Here is a 19,595-nt window from a genome sequence, read left to right on the forward strand (position 1 = left end):
ACAGACGCTGCTTTTAACATAAAATGCTGTCTTCAATAACAAATGAAGCAAGCTGCCCCAATTGAAAAAGAAAATTATGTTAGAATCAACCATTTGACCCTAAGTACTTAAAGCAAACTTTCAATTGCATTCTGAAAAAAGGTTTGGTTCCATTGCAAATTGACTCACTTGGTCTTCCCAAGGGGTAGGAGTTAGGAGTGGTTGAATGGATATAGCCCAGCCTTAAACAAATCAGCACTCTTTTTCTGGGCTAAAAATCTCTAGTATGAAGAACTTTAAAAATGAAGCCACCAGTTTCTCATGTTCAGATCACAGAAAGGGACCTTTCAAGATAACCACCCGTTATCTTCTCTGTCTTTGTGATGACACTGAACCCTGCAGAAGAAATCAGCTCAAGATGCCAAGCAGTCAGCAGTGGCCTCAGCCTCTAAGATGTCCCACTGTTTCTGCTACTTTTTCTTTCAACAGATTCTTGACAATCCTGTTACCTACTGGGATCTGAGCCAAGCAATGACTTGGGTATAGAAGGTGCTTTAGACTTAGGGTGAGAAGGTGGCAGAATGACATTTCTAAAGAGAGGACAAAAAAGGCAACAAGGTTTAAGGGTCAGAGAAAAGGTCTTAAAATCCTAACCACAGGCATAATAAAGGGATGTCAGAAGTGTTTGTCATGTCATTGCTAATGAAAGTAGTTGAAAACTTCACAAGGAAAAGAGAATAAAGCTATCCTATTTATAAGAACACATTGCTATCCTTGTCATTAGACACAGATGTCCCACGGTGCACTGAAACTCCACATATCCAAAGACCAAATTCATCTTGGCTTTCCAACCTCTTCCCCATAACCCATTCCTTCTTTTCACTCCCACCTCAATTGGCTGCATCACTACTGAATCTGTTTTCCTCAAAATGTTTTCTTCACCCTTCAAGACCCAACAACTCTCTTTAAATTTCTCAATTTCACTTACTCTTCCCTCTGCTGCAAACGCCAGTACAGACTCTCACGAAGTTTGCCTCAATTATTTCATCTCATTATCTATTGTTTCCGTTCTCAACCCCTCAAATCACCCTAACCTGAAGTGATCTATAAATTACTGTTGTTTAAAATCCTTCAGACTCTCAGCTGCCTATGGACTCAAGTCCAAACTCCTTAGTGTTCACGAGTTGGTTCCTGCCTATCTAGCTCTAAACAATCTCATCTACCCTGGTGCTCCCACTCCCCATTCACTGCCCGCCTGTTCAATTATCTGTAGTTCCCTGGACACGATTTCATACCTTTGAACGTGCTAGGCCCTTCATGTCCTGCTTGGACATACCCTCTCCTTTCTACCTGGACTACTGGACATCATCTTCTGGGAGCTACCTTGACTCCCAAAATTAACTACTCAATGTGAGAATTTTCTTTCCACAAAAAATTGTAAGACAACAGTCATTCAAAAAGAAGCTTGATCTAAATTGTTTGGTTAGTAAAAAATGAAAAACTACTGGGGTAAAATAGAAGTGCACATTCCAGAATATACAAGTGCAATTCCAGTTTATGTATGGCATGAAAACTCCTTATGAGTAAACAAGAAATGGGTGAAAAATTGTAATTTATTGAAACTCAACTCAAAAAATATAAGATGCTGTAGTGTACAATATATTACACAAAGCACCCTGAGGTGCACATTCAAGTCAAGTAAGAACTCCATATCCCTCTCCCTAGCCCTCCCACCCTGGGATCTTAGTATTTGTTCCATATACAATCATGCACACTTAATTTGAAAAAGGAAGCCCCAATATATTTTGATGTATTAATTAGCACCAAACAAGAATACAGTTCCATTTTTTTAATAAACAAAAAACCCAATCAATAAATCAACTGGAGAGCTAATGGACTCAGCCAATAGTGCTGACATAGATATTACACATTCATGTAAATACACAGCCTATTCTACCCTAAACAATGGTATAGCTGGTTCTCAGCCTTTGTTCGAGTTGGCAATTGTCCCCATGTTGCAGTGTTGGAGCCAGTCTGTTTTGAAAACAAAATTGCAATTTAGGAACTTCCAACGCAAAGCTCATCTGTCTTTTTTGTTGGAAACAAGTCTAAAATTGGTGTGGAAAACTTAGATCTTTCAAGGACAACCACTGGCCGAAGATAATGAAGCTGTTTTAAGGCAAGCTCTCCACAGTCTGTTAATGCTTTGTCCAATACGACCCTCAAGTTTTCCAAGGAAGGAACTGTTGTTGTCTCAGCTACTATTAAAGGTGGGATTGCAGTCAGGTTCTCATGAATTGCAGAGTCACTGGAAGAATGAGGTATGTCAACTTCAGGGTCGTTGTCATTCACCATATTATTTGCCAGAACAGTCCCTGTTAAGTCATTACTGGGTTGTGAAGAGTTACTTAATGTTAAGTGCTCTGAAGGCTCCCAATCATCAAAATCATCTTCTTTCTCTTCACTTTCCTGAATAAATTTCAGAAATGAAGATTCAAATCCCATAGGCTTATAAGTCTTCAAATCAAATGACCTGGGCTGTGGGTGCTTCCTAAAATTCTCTTTGGGGACATGGGTTGAATTTTTTACAGTGTTTTCTTGCCCTGAACTTTGCTGCCCTGTTTCTGAGTCTTTAATCCTTGGTAAAGGCAGCTGGAAACTTGTGAAGTAAGTCCCATTTTCAGTCCCATCAGGATTAGGTATGGAATTTTCTATTTTACAAGGAGGAGGCTGAACTATATTACATTGTTCCAAAGAAGTGGTTTCTGAACTATGGTTGCATTTCAAAGTTCCTCTGTACAGCAGAGTATCTGCCTCAAATACTTGGTTGCTTTCCGTACATCCTTTCTGCCCATCCATTTCACCTGGATGAAGGGAATCAGTGTTCTGGACAGGTATGCTATGGTCACCTGGGGAATGGCTGTGCTTTGTGTGCTCTGATTCACAGCTTCCATCTTCTTCTTTCTTTATATAGGGCTCTATTTCAGAAGGGGGTTCCTCCTTAATTTTGGTACCGTACTTAACACAAATGACAAGATTTTCCATTTGTTGCTCTAAATAGGCACTAGTCATCTGATGGGTACGTTTGTAATGCCTCACTATGCTGCTCTCCAATTTCACCACAGATAAGCATCCTTGAACCATGCAGGGGTACTGTGTGTGCTCAGAATGTTCCACACACATATGGAGGGCTTCAGCTCTTGTTTTAAAAGTAATTGGAGCTTTCTTTTCTTTGATTAAACCACACTTCTTAGCCTTAGCACTAAATGACCTCCTGGTAGTCTGATGTTCATACCCCTGAGTGAGAGCTGTTTGACATACCTTTTCACTCCTTAGTAGCCTTTCATTTGCCACTTTCTGGCTTCTAAACAGATCATCGTAATAGTCCTTATGTCGGTAATAGACATGTTGAGAATAGTTACTGCGATGGGTGAAAATCTGGCCACAGCCATTAAGATCACAATGAATTTCATAATCTGAATGTATTTCTCCTTCAATATTATGCTGTTCCATCAAGTGGTGCTTCAACTTGCTGAATGTATAAAAAACAGCAGGGCACTGAGGCTGGTTGCAGGAAAACCTTGCTGCAGATTCAGCTTCAGAAAGCACTTTAGGCTCTTCAATATGGTCTAGATTATGAGAGTCACTACAGTGCTTAGCAAGAGCTTTGGAACACAGGAAGCGTTTGTTACATTCTTTATATTTGCAAGCAAATATCTTTTTACATTTGACAAGTTCCCTTTTGGTTCTTGCTTTGTCTTTCTCTAAACATAATTGTTCTTTGTTGTATTGATGTACAGTTCTGTAATGGCGAATCAAGCCTTTTAGATTGGTGAATGAAGAGTTACAAGTTTTATGGATACAATGGAATGGTTTGTGGTATTTATTCAAAATATAGCAGAGATTTCCTTTAGCAACAGTTCTCCTGCTACCTCTCCCCTCTCTTCCTTCTTGTTCTTCTCTATGGCTACCTATTGGTGATGAAATATCAGATGTTTTACTTTCAGTTTCTTCACAAGATGACTCCAAATCTGTTTCTGAACTGCATTCATCCTTTTTAGAATGGCAGTGTGGCTTCTCAGAGTTACTGTTGGGGTCACCTCCAAGTTCTGCAGAACAATCATTTTTCAACATGTCTACTGAGCATGGGCCTTCGTGATCACATTTTTCGTTATCTAACAGTTTGTGAGTTACTCTGTCACTGCCAATTTGATGTTTATTTTTATAATGAATCCGAAGGTGTGTTTTTCTTGTAAATGACCTTTGGCAAATGTGACACTGGAATGGGGAATACCGATGTTGAAACATGGTTAACTGAAGGACTTTTTCTTTTGAATAATTATGCTTTTTAAGATAATGCATTAACAAAGCCTCTCTGGTCACAAATTCATATTTGCACCCTTGAAGCTCACAAAAAAAAGGCTTAGCTGCCAACTGTGCAAGGTACTGACTTGGCATATTTTCATCTTGATTCTGAAAATTAAGGTCTGTGATAGTAGGTGAAACTGATTGAAGAGACTTAGCACCACTGGATGGGTACGCCTGCAATGACCCTGAGAAAGATCCATGTGTTATTGAGTTTTTCAAGCTTAAATGTTTCAAGCGTAACAGAAGTTCCAACATGGTATCCTCTGTACATGGCCTTTTTGAAGCACAAATGGAGGCTTCTGAAGAATAACCTTGATGTTCTCGTTTACATTTAGTATGAACACTGTGATCTAGACCTTCATCTGGGGAGTCACTGTTTGTATCTGAGCTGGGTTTAGGTTCTGCATCAAACTTTTCAGTCGTTTGTTTATGTTCATTGTCCAAACAGGGAAAGAGATCTTTCGTCTGTATCTTTTTGGGTTTGAAATGGTATGGATGAACCTTTCGCAGATGCTTCTGCATCCCTTTTGCATTTTTGTACGTGGAACCACAGCCATCAAAACCACAGGTGAACTTAGTCCCATCAAAACAAACTGCCACACTGGAACATTTTTCTTTTAAACCGGAGGACACAAAGACTTTCTCATGAGATAACAATATATCCTGCATGGTTTCAGAGTGATCCAGAGTGTCAATTAATTCTTCATTCATAGAAGCTGAAGAGCTATGACTTAACTGATCACTAGAATTACTGTCACTGTTTTCTTTCAGATTTTCTGCAGTTTCTGTTTGAGAACTCGCTGGTCCTGCACAGAAAAAAAGATCTTCAGGTAAATGTGATTTATCAGTTTGGTCAAGTAGATGGGGCTGATCAACACACTCTTGCTTGTCACCTGCTGCAGGCTCCTCAAGTTTCACTGATTTCTTCACATCTCCATTTGAACTTTCAACATTATGCATCGAGAGGTGATTCTGGTATTCAATTTTGGAATAATAGAACTTTTTACAGCCAACAAAGTTGCATGTGTAAGATGCATCCCTAAAGTGTTGTGCTTCATGGTGGTAAAGCTGTCCCAAGTCACTGAAAACAATATTACAGCCATTTAATTCACATTTATAACGCAGATCGTCATGTTTTTGTTTATGGTTAAGTAGTTCATTCACGGATCCAAACCTAGCATAGCAATCTATAGATACACACATGTAAGGTTGAGGACCACAGTGCACTTGTTCGTGCTCCCTCAGGTGAAAAGCAGACATGAAATGTCGTCGACAATAAGTACACTTCTCTCTTCTATTTTTCATATCCAAGTAGTGCTTGGCATTTTCATCATTATTTTGGTGTTCAGCTTTCAAATGCACACTTAAGTATTTAAATTGCTTAAACACACGGGAACAGTCTGTGCCAGGACATGGGTACAAATCTCTGTCTTGCAAGTGGCAGTCTTCTAATTTGCTGAATGTGACGTATTCATGAGACTCTCCTTTGGCTTGTTCATTCAATGACTGATTTTGCTCCAGGGCTGCAGAGGGGCTCTTGGGACAAATTCCCTTTTGAGAGCCTTTCAACACTAATTTCTTTCTAGAGCGGTCCCTTCTACTTGGTGGCATTTTAACATGTTCCATCACATGAGGAACAAATATTTCTTTTCTCTTGAACTTTTTAATACAAACTGGACAGGTATAAATTCCATCTTCCATATGCATCTTAGAATGATGAAGAATCCTGGCCTCTATACATTCCCGCTTACATAACAAACAGAAAAATTTATACTGAAGCCACCTCTGGTATCTTTCAGAAGAACCAATAGGTTTTTTATCTCTTTTCTCTTTGTGCTGATCTGCCAAATCTCTTCTTCTATATTGTTTATCTTCTTTACCTTCTTCATAGTCACTGAGAAATGACTCTAAAACATCTGTGTCATTTATAGACATTTCATAGCCACTTAGATCATCGTCAGAATCTGAGGCTTCCTGTCCTAGGAGTTGGTGGCAGTGTCGTTTTAAAGTTTTCCAGTCCCAAAATTCAGGATCAAAAGGCCAGTGGGCTTTTAAAGCCAGTAAGAGCTCACATCGGAGAGAATTTGGAACTGGTGCGTTTTCTTCATCAAATTTTTGATCTGGTTGCAAATATAGTTCTTCCAACATATTAAACCCATCCAAACTGGGTTCAATTAAGAATTCTGTAAGCTGACAGGCTCGTCTAACTTCTAAATCTTCTGGTAAAAGACAAGCAATTGTTTTACAAACTGATGCCTTCATTTCTTCATCTTCACTTGATCTCAGTTGAAGAGCTCTGACACAGAGTAAAATCGACACCCCAAGACCAACATCTTGTGCCTATAAGATAAGCAGGGAAGAAGTTATTTTTTTATAGAAACATTACATAACTTTAATTAATAAGATATGTATCTTATACGTGTGTGTATATTTCTTAAAATTTTTAGAATTCTTAAATTTTATCTTAAATCTCTCTCCCTGCAAGTTACATTTAGATCCTTCTTGTCTCAACATGCATTAGATGCTACAAGACGAACAACAACAATTTACATTTATATACAACTTTACAAAGCAGTGCCTAACCCTCAAGGAATTTACCTATGTGCCAAACCTGTAAAAAACAAAGGCACACGAATTTAAAGGAATTCGGAACAAAAAAGGTCACCCAAGGACTCAAAAAAAGGTTTGTCTTAGTTAGGTAGGAAGAATAGGGCTTGAATAAATGGGTACAAGAGGAAACACATGGATAAAAGTGAGTCTAAGATAGAATTCAATTTAAGAAACTCAATGTCATAAACATGAGTATTTTCAAAAACTCAAGTCTAAAATAAATGATTCTCTTCATTTCCTTCTAAAAGAGTACTTTAAAGTTACAGGTGTACTGACTCTTGGCTTCTCATGGAAAAACAACAGAAATTAGAAAATCTATAGCAGCAAGTTCTTAGAAACTAATCAATAATCAGGAAAAATAGTTATTTTGATAAAAGGCTAGTGCATACAAGATAACTTTTTTTATGTGAGAGGCTAAAATTGAAATAGAATGTGAAAATAATGAGAAGAAAAGCAGGATCGTTTGGCAGAATAGGTTAGAATGCATTACTTAAAGCACAGAATTTCAAGTCAGACTTTGACTGCCTCTGAACTCAGCTTCACTACAGGGACAAGTTCTTAACTCCTCTATGCCTCAGTTTCCTCATCTGTAAAATGATAATAGTGGTAGTATTAGATTTTCCTTCTAACATTATTATAAAAACAAAATAAGATAATACAAAGTGATTACTACAATGTTTGCACACAGTAAATATTCAACAGAATACCACGTAAAATAACTGAGGATAAATTCCATTGTCAAATCAATAATCAATTTGCTAAACAATTATTCCATATTGGGCACCATTCAAAATGCTGGGAACACAAACTCTTTGCATACACTTTGCACAAAAGTGTTCTTACTGATTTTACAAATTTTACTATTTCAATCAGATTAGGCTGTTTAAGAAAAAATGGACATTCTTAGCTATTTATCTCTTCCAAAAGGAGTGAAGTAATAGTAACTTGAAAACTTACAAATTATTTTAAAACTTACCTGACTTTCTCCAAGTCCTCCGTGCTCTGACTTACAAATGATAACCTTGTACCACTTTATGCAATTTGTCAAGATACCCTTAGTATAATCCTGACTCTGCTGTGAACTAGATGTATGATCCTTACAGATCACACGTCCCTAACTTCTGGCTTTATTACTAAAGAGAAGGGATTAAACTAGACAAAATCATGTTTTGCAAAACATTTGTACCTTATGTTCCACCAAAAAGGGCTCTGTGACTAAATAAACTGGATTCAAGATAATCTCTCTTCTTGAAGTACCCTCTACTTCAAAATACACCCACATCTACATTCATTCATACTATTTTGAAAGTCTTGAGAGAGACCCGGGATTCTCTAAAGTCAACCCTTCTACTTATGATTTCCTCAAGTCACAGAAATCAAAGTTTAACAACTCTAACCATCTTTATTTAAGTGATAATCTGCTTTAAACTCATTATTTATAGAAAACTAAAGCCCAGAAAATAAAGAGGTACTATTTCAGGGTCCTCTCCATTATATACTGTTGCTTTCTGCAGGAGACCTAATGCCCACACAAGCTTTTCAGCATCATTAACCTTTTCTATCCCAAGGACTACATGATTGGTTGCTAACTGTCTCCCAATATCCTTTCCCCTCTTCTACTACAAAAACAGAACACCCAATGTTTATCTGGTTAAAAAGTCACCTGGAATAATGAATGTTATCTCCTAGCCTCCCTTGCAGGTGGCGGGGTGGTGTGTGTGAGTGCGCGTGAGTGCGCGTGCGTGTGTGCATGTGTGTGTGTGTGTGTGTGTTTTGACGGGAATGGGGAAAGGTCTGTCAGAATGTGTTTTGCCCCATACCTTCCTTCTTGCTATCTGGAATGGAGACATTATAGCTGGGATTGGAATAGTTAGGTTTTGGAACATGAGACGGAAGCTATATGTTGAAGGAAGACAAAAGGAACCCGGGTCTCTGTAATGTTGAGCCACTAAAGCAACCCTAGCCTGTCTTCCTGAATTACCTACACGAAGAGGGAGAAACTTCTATCTTCTTTAGACCACTACTATTGTGGGATTTCTACCATTCACAGCAGAACTAGATTCAAATTAATATAGATTAGATCACCTCTCTCTGTTAAAAAGCTAGAGGTGAGTCTCTCAATTTGAAAGAAATTCTGCTCTCACTCCCCTTCCACCTTCTAGTCCATATCTTTTCTACCCTTCAAGCCATACATTATAAATAAGGATTATAGTGGAAAATACCCTCGACTGGAATTCAAGAGAAATGGGTTCTGGTATACAGCTGTACAGGAAATTCCTTGTTCTGTGTCACAAACCCACTTTCCCTAATCCTCTAGCAGCTTTTCTATGTTCTATGGTTCCTTGTGGTAAGCAGAATTCTATGATGGTCCCCAGTGACCCTTACCTTTGTATAATCTCCTTCCCTTGAGTGTAAGTAGAACTTGTAAATATGATATCATTCCTGTTACATGGCAAAAGGGACTTTGCAGATGTAATTAAGATCGCGATTCAGTTGATCTTAAGATAGGTACAGTACCTAAGTGGGCCTCACCTAATCACCTGAGCCCTTAAAATCTAAGTTTAGAAGTCTGAGGAGGTCAGATTCAAAAGAAAAGAAGTGCCTCTGCGAGCTTGAAAATAAAGGCATGGAATGAGGGAGGCTTCTAGGAGCTGAAAACAGACTGTGGCTGACAGCCGTCAAGAAAATTCGGACTTTTGTCCTGTAATTGAAAGGAATTGAGTATTGTCAACAATGAGAATGAGCTTAAAAGCAGATTTTCTACAGAGCCTCTAGATAAAAGCTCAGCCTGGCCAACACCTTGATTGCAATCCTATGCTACTCTGGGCAGCAAACACTGCCACATTGTACAGGACTTCTGTCCCATGAAACTGTGAGCTAATAAATGGCTATTGTTTTAAGTGCTAATTTTGTGGTAATTTGTTATGCAGCAATAGAAAACTAATACTTTCATTAAAGATTAAAAACCAAAACAAAATTTTTTAAAGGCCAGCGTAACACTAATTTTTTTAAAACAAGGTAAGTTCTATAATTACTTGAACATGTTCTCTCTGTGACAGGAGACACAACTTCATTCATGGTGATTAGAAATAATTAGAAATCTGACTATGAATGTGCTTCATAGTTTTTACCTTTTCCTATATTCACTGGAAAAAACTAGGTCAACATATTTCAAATGAAAAACAGGATCCATGCTCCATTAAAAATAGGGAATATCAAAGATAGAACTGTGCCTAGATTTTAGTATAAAAACAGTCCTTGGGAAAAAATAAATTAATTAAAAATCAAAACAATCCATGGATGTTCTCAAAAAAGAAGTAAGCCCTAAAACATCCCCATGAGGCATTATAGATGTGCGCATATAGAAAGACCAGTCATGAGTTAGATACCAAAAACAAAACAAAATAAAAATAGAGCATAGCATAAGACTCCAAATCTCTAGGCTGGTAGCCCTAGCATGTACCTATTGGGCTGTACTCAAAAAAACAAGGTTTTTTACATATAGCACTTCATTTCATTTTAAGCAATATTTATTTCCTAAAAATATCTAACTTGTTTCCTGTATGCACAGAAGTCTAAAATTTGCATAGTTGACTCTGGAACTGTTCTATTACTCCAAAACCCAGAAAAACGTATCATTCCATCTTCAAAAAGCTGAAAAATACAGTAATAGTTTCTCCATTTATAATTATGCTAATTTACAAATAAACATGCCTCTATACAATATAGAACATTATTCGAGGAAAAGCAGATAATACAGGGTGGTTAAGGTGACAGCCAAGAAACATAATCTTCCCTTCTTCCAGTGGTCTGTCACTTCAAATCACTATTTTCCATTAAGAAAACTTGGGGATTCCTAGGAAGTCAATCTACAGAAACAACAAGATATGTCCAATTCCATAACTGTACTGAACCCCACGACTTCTCATTTTTTCTTATCTGAAAGGAATTGCCTGAGAAGTTATCTCCCCCTTTATTTCTTCCATCCAGGATAATCAGCATAAAAAGCATAAATTACTCACTTCAGTTTGTATAACTCTAATGAGGCAAAATAAATGCTGCTGTGTTTTAGCTATGACACCAAATTGACGACAGCGTTCCAAAAAAGTGTCTAAAGAAGGGTCAATTCTTCTTTGCAGTTTACTCCAAAAGAGAGTCAATTCCCTATGAAAAGAAAGATTAAGATAAAAACATTTAAAGCAACTGGTGTTTGCTATCCACCTCCCCACCCCATTTTTTTGGTGTGTGAAAATAAACTGACAGTAACCAAAATCTAGAAGAGAAAGCTGTCTACATTCTCTATTGCTTCCTCCCAAACTATTAAAATTGTTATGAGTCCTTCTTGAAAATTCCAATTCTTTCTTCTGTGTGTCTGGGTAAAAATAAAAACAACAAAAGACTACTTCCTTTATGCTGACATTTTAAGACTTTAGATCCCACTTTGTTCCAAAAGGTTTTACCCTTTACATTGGCAACTGCACTGACTATCCTCGTGGGCAGGTATCATCACACATCACTACACTGCCAACAAATACATACTGCCAATAAATATTCTAATGGTACATTTCTCCACACTAATCTCATGGGCCTTTTCCAGATCTAAAATGTCATGATGCTACTTAGGGCCTATAATGTGGAATGTTTAAACATTACTAATTAAATTAATAAAATGGTACTCTTGGAAAACGCTAAAACACAAAAATCCTATAAATATTCATTATGGAAACAAAGAAATGCTTAAAAATAATAAGTTAAATAAACCCTTGAATGGGTTAAAACTTTCAAGGAAAAGTACTAGAAAGTCGAAACTGCCCAGGAAAGAATTGCTAGTACAAACGAACGTGAAGTGTGAATGCAAGGAAAGTTACTTAGCACAACTGAAGAGAATGTTATCACTTAAAAAACATGGTTCTTTTCTGTACAATTTCAATGGATATTGTATATTTAGTAAGTGATTTTCATTACAAAATAACCATATTATTTTCATAATCTAGTTTTAGAACACTAATATCCTATTAACTGCTTTTAATAACAGACTATTCCAAGAAGCTGGTTACAAATGGAAAGCTTAAGAAATCAATATACCTCTTTTTATATTGATGGAAAATAAACATTTAACAGAGCTTACTTTCTCACTTTTAAAAGGTAACTGGAAAAAAAAGGTAACTGAGACTCTCATAAGGTGAAATTCTTACATAGATACAATACTTGCTTCAAAGGTTGAAATGAGTATCTGTCTCAAAAGATACACGATTAAAGCTCATAATATTTAATGATGGCAAATTTGAGGTATAAGAAATTAAGTTAATATAAAAGGCTTTTAAATATTTGTCTTTGGTGACTAATGTTGCTTTCCTAACCAGAAAAAATAAAAATCTGAGATAGGTCAGCTTTGAAAACGGATACCATCCAGGCAAGTAACTGGGATGATCATTCATTTTTAAACTCACAAAATTGCTTCATTCAGATGTAAACATCTTAGTAACAAAAACTTTTGAGAATAGTGCAAACTTCTGAAGAACAAAGGAAATGGGAGAATTACGTATGCTTAGCGATATAAAGGAGTATATCAAAATATATGTATGTGAAATCTATCCTACTTAAAAAGAACAAAATTGTCAAAGCCAGTAAAACCTGATTGTAAAGATAAAAAGGAAAAGGATGTCTGCTATCTAAAATTCATCAACTAGCTAGAAGTTTAAAGTTGGGCAAATTGGATAAGGTGATAAAGAGGTTGAAAATTAAGATCTCTCAAATAATTTTTTTAAAATCCAGAATGTCTAGGGCTTGATTTATTCCAAAGTATTTCAAGCTTTAGCTATCTTCACTCCAAATAACCACAATAAAAAGGGTATTTTGTCATGTATTTTATATTTGTATACATATTTACACATTACAATTCACTGATTTAAAAATACCATTACCCCCACAAACATGTAAATGTGCCTGAAACCATGACAACCAGTATATTAGTCGTGAGAATGCCAGTATACGATTTTAATCATCCATTCCAATCTACACACTGGAACAATGAATTCACTAATGAATTGTAACTTGTAGCCTGCTGGATCATCCATGCACAAGGACAAATACTTCTTCAATTAGTACAACGATGTGGTTTTTAAAAATGTACAACAATTAAAGAATATACAAAAAATAATTCTATTGTAGATGCTTCCAATGCTCAGATGACTTACTGCATCCTCAAATTAGCCCACTGCCTATCTCAAATCAACGAATTATAAATTCATAAAAATTGGAAAGGAAATTTATTTCTATAAATAGCAGAAATAAATGGATTTTGGCAGAGATCTAGCTACCAAGCAAAAACTTTAAACTACACCGTGTTTCCGCATAGCAGGACGCCCCTGGAGTCTAGTTAACATGTCACACTGAGATCCAGAATTTAGGCATTTTAGAAATGAGGTAAACAAACAAACAAACTTTGTGGAATTAAGTAGGCCATGCCCTAAAGAAGGCTCCTGAAAATATTAGGTTGGTGCAAAACTAATTGCTGTTTTTGTGATTTTTTAACCTTTTAAACCGCAATTACTTCTGCACCAACCTAATATAACAAACAGTTGATTCTCATGACCTCTTTTTTTTCCCCCTGCAAAATTCAGGTAAATAAAACACACATAGATAGATATCTGGTCTTCGCCAGGTACCTGGGACTCAACTATGAATTAGACAACATAATGACAACCCTGGTACTTCACAGTATAGTTAGGAGAGAAAAGACAGAACATTACGTCTGAAGACACAAATATACAACATATAAGATTGAAGCTCAGAGATGTTACAGAAAGCAAAGGTAAATCTATTAAACACTCAATGAAAGCTTAGTGTGGAGGTTTAAGGTTCAACTGTATGATTTTATTTTTAAAGTAGCCGTGGTAATTTCACATCTATATGTACACTGTCCCATTCAAAATAGTTATCTTTCTCACTTGCATGACTAAATTATGCTACCATTGCCAGGCATTCACAGGGTACACATTCCTCCAGCACTTCTTTGATTTTTGCAGATAGCCAAACATTTTCAGGGGCCAAAGTTAATGAAAAACTGAATAATGTACCTTTTGAGATCAATACTACAGTCACTGCTATACAGTAGTAACGTGGTTTGTAAATGTCTCTGAAGGATATTTCTAAAAGAATAAAAAAGTGTTTGGGGTGATAGTTATATAGTTTACATTTCAAATTTTATCTTCCTTGGTGCCCACATTCAAGAATGACATTTCCAATAAATAAATGTCTAGTACTCACAAAATTGCTGTGTGTTTTTGTGTGTGTTAAAAATATGCGTGTTTAAAAAGGACTGCTTTATTATCATATTCCAACTTCATTATCAGAGTTTTACAAATATCTCGCCAAAATATCACTTACTTAAAACAAAACAAAAATTTCTTTTCTAGACAAATACTCCATATAGCCCAAAATAATCTATCTTATTTGAACGGGAATTCCTACCATGTTTCCCCGAAAATAAGACCTAACCAGACAATCAGCTCTAATGCGTCTTTTGGAGCAAAAATTAATATAAGACCAAGTCTTATTTTACTATTAAGACCCGGTTTTATTTTACTATAAGACCCCGTTTTATTTTACTATGAGACCCGATCTTATATTAATTTTGCTCCAAAAGACGCATTAGAGCTGATTGTACGGCTAGGTCTTACTATCGGGAAAACCTGGTAGGATTCATTTTCCTTAGTAAAACTCACTGTTTTATGTTATGGCTATTCTAACTCCAGTTTAAAAAAAAAAAAAAAAAAAAGAAAGCCTTTGAAAACAATAGGAGGGTAAAAAAAAAAAAAGTTTCCAAATTCTGAAATTCTAGATTCTATTTCTCTTTGAATTGCTTGGAAGAGGCTTACTTTTAACAAAGTGTGAAGTGATTTAAGATTTTTCTTTACTCAGTATAGCTCCTCAGGAGGCCAACAAGAGGGAATCCCTGTTAATCCCTTCCTGCAACAGGGGAACAGCATTAATCCCAGGGCCACTAACATCCTTGACAGGGCTAATGGTGGCTGAGTAAAGAAGGGAAGACAGAAAAGCAGGGGTCATTGTAAAAGGGAAACTGTATCAGGGTTGTTAGAAGAACTGTGTGGCTATAGTTTAAAAAACTTTATAATACATCCCATACTGGTTTAACGTATTTGCACTGAAAACCTAGCTATAACTAGTGGATATTTTTTCATTATAGACAAAGAAGTTAACTGTAACAAGAAAAATTGAAGTTTGTTCCTCAAGTGAATACATCTGTTTTACTGAAGCTAAAATCTCTAATGCATGACAAAAAACTCTTCTACCTGACTTAGTAATCAAAAACCTCACTGCTACTTAACCATTCTTTTTATTTGTATCACTTCTTTTTTGATTTCCTAACAATGCCCACAATGATTATTACAAAATATTTTTAAGTCCCTATGCCACTATCTTCTTTTCTCATAGGAGATACAACTCTGGCAAAGCGGATTTGGTGGTAGAAGACTGCAATTTGAATTCTGGCTCTGAGCCAAGAAAACAACCATGCAGAAGCAAAGCACAGGATTAGGAGCCCAGAACCCTGGACTTGAATCTCAGTTCTACACTTTAGCCCTGAGACACTGGGCAATCACAAGACCTCTCTGATACCTCTGACCCTCCACTGCTTCATCTTCACAATGATTATTATGAGAACTGGGTGAGATCATTTACACGAATAATATTTCTATATAGAGTAGCTAAAAAAGAAATATACTAATATACAAAATGCTAATAACACAAAACTATACAAATACATACAGATGCTCCAGAAGGAGATGAATGAAGGCTAAAGTGTATGAAAGTGTTTACTAGGTTTTCCTAGAAACAAAATGCTCATTTCCAACTTCAAGTCATCCTTAGGTTTTGAAATACTCAAATCAAGATTGTGCAAATCTAACCAATTTTCTGAATTAAAAGCTCAAATGCTACCTCTTCCCTGACATCTTTCTTAAACACTGGTGTACCGTGAGTACCTTTCGCTAACTTCCTGTAGCATTATCCATACCACTAAGCTGATTTCTTGTTGACAGAACCTTGCATTTTAGAGGTTTCCTGTGTATCAGGTTTGTCCCTCTGGCCTAAACAGATTCAGTGCAGTTAGAATGAAAGAACCATGGGTTACAGTGTTTCCTTTCTAACAACTAAGTCCTCACTAGGCAAATAAGATATAAATTGAACTAAAACCAAAATAGTGTAATTCTGCCATATAGTCCTAAAGTTGCAAAAGAAATTACTATAAAAGTGGATTTCCTCTAGTGTACGTTTGAGCTAGAAACCTAGATAATTAGCGGGTTTCTAAATCAGAGGGGGAAAATTGACTACCAGAAAATAAATAAATATAAAGGAAAACAACCTAACACCAATTTGTTTCACATTGCCATAATTTTATCTTCAAAGAAAAAAGCATACATTGGAGTTAACAGACAACCCTCTATGGGATCAAGACAAGCTCAAACTTTTTACCCTATATTTTTGGACTCTTCTGGAAAAGATTAAACCAATAATATCATTAATTAAATTATAAGCAAGATTTTACTCACAAGTCATCATTTAATTTACTTGAATTTGAAACAAACCAGTTTTACATAAACCTTAAATGTTATACTATATACTAACAAATAAAGGGAATAAAAAATAAATATACTCACCAAGAACAATATACACTTGCTGTTTGGAGCTGCTGCGTAAGGTAAGTTGTACAAAGAACAAATGCTGTGTTATCCTGACCCTCGGATTCCAGATTACATATGATATCTAGTACTTCTTTGCAGTCCACCTTTGCAATCTATCAAAAAATGAGATGACTAAGTCAAAAAGAAAACGGTGACTTTCCTGTACACTGTGTTATAAAATGCAAAGCTTCTTCTCTGTCTTTGATAATTGATGAGGCTAGAATTAGATAAAATTTTCTTTTATGACTTAATAATAACTGAGTCTTTTGGAATGAAATATTTCAATAAGAAAATATTAAACAGAGAAGAGATGCTATAAGGAAGCTCCACTGCAGTCCCAACACAGACAAAAACATTTTAGTAGTTTTTAAAAAAATTACTCATGAATATTGCGACCATATAAATTAATCAAATTATGTCGATTAACTTCAGGTTATTTTCACCTGAAGTACCATCATTTTTTCTTCCTTCCTTTCTTCCTTTCATTCATTCTCTTTCTCTCTCTCTCTCTCTCTCTCTCTCTCTCTCTCTCTCTCTCTCCCTCTCATTCATTCATTCATTCATTCATGTCACTCTAGTTACAGATAGAAAAATACAGGGCTTTCCCTTGCTGCCAGTAGGACTAGAGGAAGACAACTCAGAAACTGTTTTAGAGCATTTAAATACAAATGATCTATTAACATATCATTTTCTCATATAATTAAGGAAAAAATCTTGTGTGTAAATGAGTTTTCCAAACAACTAAAACATTTTTAGAAATATATCTTTTTCATTTACACTATTTGTAGAAATCTTAAAAAAAGACCACTTCTGGGCAAATCAGTAGAATTTTCTGGGGCTTTTTCGTATACTGGTAAAACAGAGAATAAGACCTCTAAACACCCTTTCTCACTCTCTATTTTATCTTCCCTGTCTTAATAAACAGAAGATAAAGAACATAATCTATTTAATGACTGTGTCAGCATTATAAACGTCAATTATACCAGACACCAAATATACAAAACAATGATAATTTCAGGACAAATGAGGTGTGTATCAGGGCAAATGAGGTATACAGAGTTTAGCTCATCTCTTCCAGAGTGCTATGCAGTTCCAATTGATCCGTCTAAGTCTCTAATTTTAGTCATACCCTCAGGCAGGCACAGAAAGGCTTGTTTTCAAAGCTTAACTCAAATGCCATTTTCTCATAGGATCCTTCTTTAAGAACATGTCAAAAACTCTACTCTCAAATTCCTCCTTTGCAGCACTTATCATAACTGCAATTCAGTCATTGGTTGAACAACTTATTAGCATGTCTTCTCTGTTAGAATATAAAATCCATGAGGTCAGGAGCTGCATACATCCTGTTAAAATTTAATACTGTGTCTGGAACATAGGAGACAGTAAATTGATGCTGATGAACTGAAAAACAGAATCAGGTTTTATCAGGGTAAAAAGCCCACGTTTACAAACTGAACCTTATACAATTCTGTGTTTTCTAATCTTTTCAGAGACAACACAATAACATAATAAGCAGTATACTGTAGTGCTTAAAAGCAATTATTCTAGAACCAGATTATGTATATTCTCTTTCCAGACTAGCTGTGTGGATAAGTTACTTGGGTAAGTTACTTCTCAGTAACTTAGTTCCTCAGTTTCCGCATCTGCAAAATGGAATTACAGAATCTCCCTCATAAAGTTGTTATAAGAATATCTTTTGGTATAATATATGACTATATTAATACCACATTGCATATTTTAAAGTTGCTAAGAGAATAGATCTTAAAAGTTCTCATCACAAGAAAACACTTTTTTTGTAATTTGTATGGTGATAGATGTCAACTACTCTTATTGTGGATCATTTGGCAATATATACAAATACTGAATAATTATGTTGTACACCTGAAACTAATGTTACATGTCGATTATACCTCAATAAAAAAATATATGTGTACCTATTAAAGTAACAGTTAAGTCTTTAAAAAAGATACTTCAAAAGGGAATTGGCAAATCAGTACCACTTTAATTAAAAGTGTTGTTAAAAATTGTTTTTGTGAAATATATAAATTTTTAAAAGGGGGGGAGAAATAAGAAAGTGAACCTTAAGAGTACTATAAAGTATTTCAAAGGATCATTCTCAGATGCAAGATCACTCTTGATGCAAATTTCTATCTAACGAGTACTGGGAAGCAACGTTAAGTGGTTCAAGATTAAAACATAATTCAAGTTAGATTCCATTTTCAGGGGGAAAAAGACACCTCATCATACATTACGAAGATGAAATTTTACTAAAATTTTCCCTAAACAAATATGTCCTCATCCATAGCTGAATTAATCAGAAAGGTCAGCCAGAGAGGAAATGCCCAGCACATGGTCACTTAAAACTGCATTGACTGAAGGACCAAAATGACAATTCCACGGTAAGTGAGAACAGCTGTTCCAGGGCGAACACCCACCTCCCATCTGTGCATGTTAAAGCTCTTGTCAAAAATCAAAAATAACAATCAGTCGCATTTCTAGAACATTGTTTTATCCCGTTCAAATAACTTTAATTGTATTAACTCATTTTATCAACATGATTAATTGTAAAATTGGCAAGGCAGGCAACATTATTTCTACCTCACAAATAAAAAATGAATCAAAGAAGTTTCTTATCTCAAGTCAACAGTGGCAAATAATCAGAATAGTAACAAAATAAAAAAATAATCTCATGTCATTTTATTCCTACAGGGAAGCCCTTGCATTTTAAAAGGGTACATTTCAGAAATACACAGGCTTTCATCTTATGGAAACAAAATGTTAAGAAAAAAGAGACAAAAGTGAAGTAAATTAGAAATATACATTTTAAGTAAAAATTCATTATCCTGAGATAATAGGGGAGGAGGAAATGATACGAAAAACCTGGATTAATAGTTTATAAAGCATAGTTTTATTATTTCCATTTATTACCAATAG

The 19,595-nt window shown here is 35.6% G+C and overlaps 1 protein-coding gene across 2 annotated transcripts in view; it reads right to left on the reverse strand.

Annotated features, from left to right (window-relative positions):
* Nucleotides 1-1,813: 1,813 nt before the first annotated feature.
* The window catches only part of RLF (RLF zinc finger), a 66,782-nt gene continuing 49,000 nt past the window's right edge, over nt 1,814-19,595 (reverse strand). For both annotated transcript variants that reach the window (XM_081056930.1, XM_081056929.1), the window contains 3 exons: nt 16,638-16,774; nt 10,980-11,121; nt 1,814-6,687 (listed from right to left, as the gene is read on the reverse strand). In XM_081056930.1, the coding sequence (XP_080913056.1) occupies nt 2,038-6,687; nt 10,980-11,121; nt 16,638-16,774 (4,929 nt within the window). In that variant the 3' untranslated portion in view covers nt 1,814-2,037. The remainder of the gene's footprint in view (nt 6,688-10,979; nt 11,122-16,637; nt 16,775-19,595) is intronic.

Source organism: Rhinolophus hipposideros (assembly GCF_964194185.1).
Source record: "Rhinolophus hipposideros genome assembly, chromosome: 8".
NCBI classification, from domain to species: Eukaryota; Metazoa; Chordata; class Mammalia; order Chiroptera; family Rhinolophidae; genus Rhinolophus; species Rhinolophus hipposideros.